The sequence below is a fragment of the Bidens hawaiensis genome, unplaced genomic scaffold, assembly GCF_021521415.1.
Source record: "Bidens hawaiensis isolate Kalapana, Puna unplaced genomic scaffold, B.hawaiensis_p1.1 tig00035957_1, whole genome shotgun sequence".
Lineage (NCBI taxonomy): Eukaryota > Viridiplantae > Streptophyta > Magnoliopsida > Asterales > Asteraceae > Bidens > Bidens hawaiensis.
The window spans coordinates 7,908-11,120 of record NW_027496270.1 but is presented as its reverse complement, the minus strand read 5'-3'; the positions used below and the strand labels follow the sequence as shown (position 1 = coordinate 11,120).

The following is a 3,213-nucleotide window of genomic DNA, read 5'->3' as shown; positions in this document are numbered from 1 at the left end:
CAATACAAGTGTAGAGGTGAGCAAAACCCGACAAAACTGAAAATCAAACCATTAACCATAACGAACAAGACCGACGATCATGGCTAGGTGAATCTAAATAACAGACCATTTGGTTATGGTTACGAACTTACGGTTAATGCGTCTTTGTTAACCCACTTTAATATGTAAACAAACATCAATGAACGATCATAACTGAACATACATGAACGAATGAAACACATGCCCATGTTCGTTTGTTTATTTAAATGAACACAACATAAACAAACTTGAAACCGGCATATTTACGCCTCGAAACTTCAATATTGTGATTGAGACACCGTAACTCAACCATTCTCAACCAGGACAAAGAAAAAAAATACATCAGATAATTAGCTGAACTTAACCGAAACCGACCTATAACCAAAAGTTAGCTGACCAATGATTAAGCAGCCATACAGTGGTAGTTAAACAATCTTCTATAATCTAAGCTCGGATATGATTATGGTCATGACTAAACCCCTAACCGATCTGACTTTGCACATCACAAATTTGTGTGGTATCACATAGACACATAACTAGGACAATTTAGATTAATAAAAAAATAAAATTCGAAAAGCTACATCTTTTTTTATGTTTCATCGATCTACTTATACAGGTTTTTTAACACAAAATAAATTTAATGGACTTCATTATTAATTTTAAAATTTTAAATATACCATAAATCAAACATATTCTTTTTAATTTTAGTATATGTTACATACTTAAATAAAAAAAACTAAAAATCAATATATTGTGGGTAATTTAAAAATAGACTGCATAAAACTATTTTATATATATATATATGTACATTAATGTACCAATATTTATTTACTTTAGGAAATTATAGAGCACAGTTGATGTAAAATTGTAAATACTTGGTTAAATTTTAACAGCAAGCCAACAGAAATACATCACCTGCTAATACCTTGTAACAAAGTAGTAGAGAATGAAAAACCTATTTCACCACCCAAATGATTGAATTTGGTGCTAATCACCCATTTTATTTATTTATTTATTTTCATATCAGAAACAAAGTTTAAACTTCAGAAGCAAAAAACAAAAAGGCAAACCATCTAAATCCAAAATAAAATTCAAAGCAGTTTCATGTCATAATAAATTAACAAACCAAGCAACCAAGACCTTTCGACTGTGTCTTTTCTTCCTTCTCCGCCTCTGCAGCCCTCTTAAGCCTTGCACCCAAAAGACGCTCGTTTGCACCCTCAAGACGCAACTTAGCATACGCATTAAATGATCGCATCTCTTCAGTAACCATCACCAGTTCAACAGCAGCCTTCTCCCTAACAACAGGCAATACCGGACTTTGAACTTGTGTGGCGGTTGCAAGCTCTTCTGGTGTAGAGTCACCCGCCTGATAAAAAGGTTAAACCACATTATATTTTATAAAGAGCAAGTAGTTTATAATACTGATGAAACATTTTATAACTTTTACCTTTGTCTTTCTTGCGCGTCTTGGGAAGACAACTAACTTCTTATCCTTGAAGGCTTTAAGCCTCCGAACATTGGCTTGTAAACCTTCCAAAGAGCAGTTCCTGCGCCTATGGTCCACAGCAATACCGATGGTTGGAGCAAGTTTCTTGGGAATACCAGCAGCCTGTTTTTACAAAAAAAAAAAAAAAAAATTCATTCAATAACAGATATACACTAATTACTTAATACAAAACCAACACGTCTCACCTTCAATTCTTCAAGTGAAAATCCCCTGCCCTCCCTAAGTATCATGTTGTATTTCAAGGTTTGACCATGAACCTGCGGACGCAGTTTCCCCGCAGGCCTTGGGAAAGCTTTAACCGCCTTCGCTTGCCTAGCTGTAAATATATATAGAAATATTAAAACAGTGAAACAATAAGAAGTTAAATGACACAGAGGTAAAAACTAAATAAGATGAAACATCATAGCCTACCACTGCGTCTCCTGGTTTTGCGGGCGGGTTGGTTGAACCATGTCTTGACATAGTTTTGCCAATCTTTTTTGAAGTGCCCATTTGGGATAACATTGTTATGCTTCACCATGGCTTACCTGCAAAAGCACCATCCACTTTACTTTATTAAGTATAGTTGCTTCACATATTTAATCTCACAAGGAAAAGAATCAATACCAGAATCAAATATTTGGAAATAAAATTTTAACAATCTAAAACATACTAGCAATCCTTGTTTATGTTGATTTAAAGACATATATCAACACATGGGAGGGTTCAAACAAAAATCATTAAAATACTTGAAAGCTCATAAAAACCAGTTAAGCACTTATTTTTTTCAAATTTGATTCTTTTCATTCCTTTTTGTGGATAGTTTATCTTTGTTAAAACCAAAAAGAAAATTAAAAAACATGTAGATTGCGGACGTACATATATGTAGCTCGTAATCTACGTATATTTATCTCGTATGAGATACATATATGTAACTTCCCAAGATATGTATACACTTCCACTATCTGAATATTCTTTTAATTTCCTTTCGGTTTTGACAAAGATATATTAAAAGAATGAAAAATTAAAAATTAAATATCAAAGCTTTTGAGACACGTACCTGAAAAATAGACTGAAACCTTAGCCGGCAGAGTTGAAGATGGGAGGAGCTTTAAACCTTATAAAATATTATATATTGGATTTGGTATATCGGGCTAAAACCTTTTTTTAATTTGCAATCCATTAAATCTAATATAAATTATTAGACCCAGACTAAAAAAGGAAAAAGAATATAATACCATATTTTTGTTATGTTTATTGTTAATATTAATTGTCATTAGAAAATATTAGCTTATATTTTTCATTACTCGTTAGGCCTATGAGCCTTTTTATTTCGACTCGCCCCAGGTCTATAAATCCTCTATGAATCCTCAGGACCATGCCAGCCATGGGCTGGCTGTGCTACAGCATTCACGATACTGGCATGTGGAGTTTTGATGATTTTATCCTATAAAGTACAGGAAGAGATAGAGACCCGTTATCAACGAAATCAATGATTGAGATAATTGGATGTAACATAGACATAACTATGACGATTTAGATGGTTAAAAAGACGAAATGTGAAAGACTACAATTTTTTATGTTTTATATTTTAACCCATACAACTCTAGTATACTTTTCAATTTTAGTATATATTGTTATACTTAGAAAAAAAACGATTGGAGAACATTGAAAAATTTTCTGTAATCATAAACATAGGCTGCATA

At 32.7% G+C, this 3,213-nt stretch overlaps 1 protein-coding gene across 1 annotated transcript; it reads right to left on the bottom strand.

Moving 5' to 3' along the window:
• Positions 1-1,135: 1,135 nt before the first annotated feature.
• On the bottom strand, positions 1,136-2,052 carry LOC143588039 (large ribosomal subunit protein eL13z-like). Its single transcript, XM_077069156.1, has 4 exons — positions 1,940-2,052; positions 1,714-1,844; positions 1,469-1,630; positions 1,136-1,387 (listed from the first exon to the last, which is right to left on the bottom strand). Exons 1-4 carry the CDS (start codon positions 2,046-2,048, stop codon positions 1,136-1,138), a joined length of 654 nt encoding a protein of 217 aa, XP_076925271.1. The 5' UTR covers positions 2,049-2,052.
• Positions 2,053-3,213: the final 1,161 nt, after the last annotated feature.

Bases quoted from the DNA above. Each gene is read 5' to 3' on its own strand.
- LOC143588039 (XM_077069156.1), bottom strand. From the start codon at position 2,048: ATGGTGAAGCATAACAATGTTATCCCAAATGGGCACTTCAAAAAAGAT. The intron at 1,845-1,939 runs GTAGGCTATGAT...ATATATTTACAG, and splicing joins CAAAACCAGGAGACGCAGTG to CTAGGCAAGCGAAGGCGGTT. The intron at 1,388-1,468 runs GTAAAAGTTATA...CCTTTTTATCAG, and splicing joins GACGCGCAAGAAAGACAAAG to GCGGGTGACTCTACACCAGA.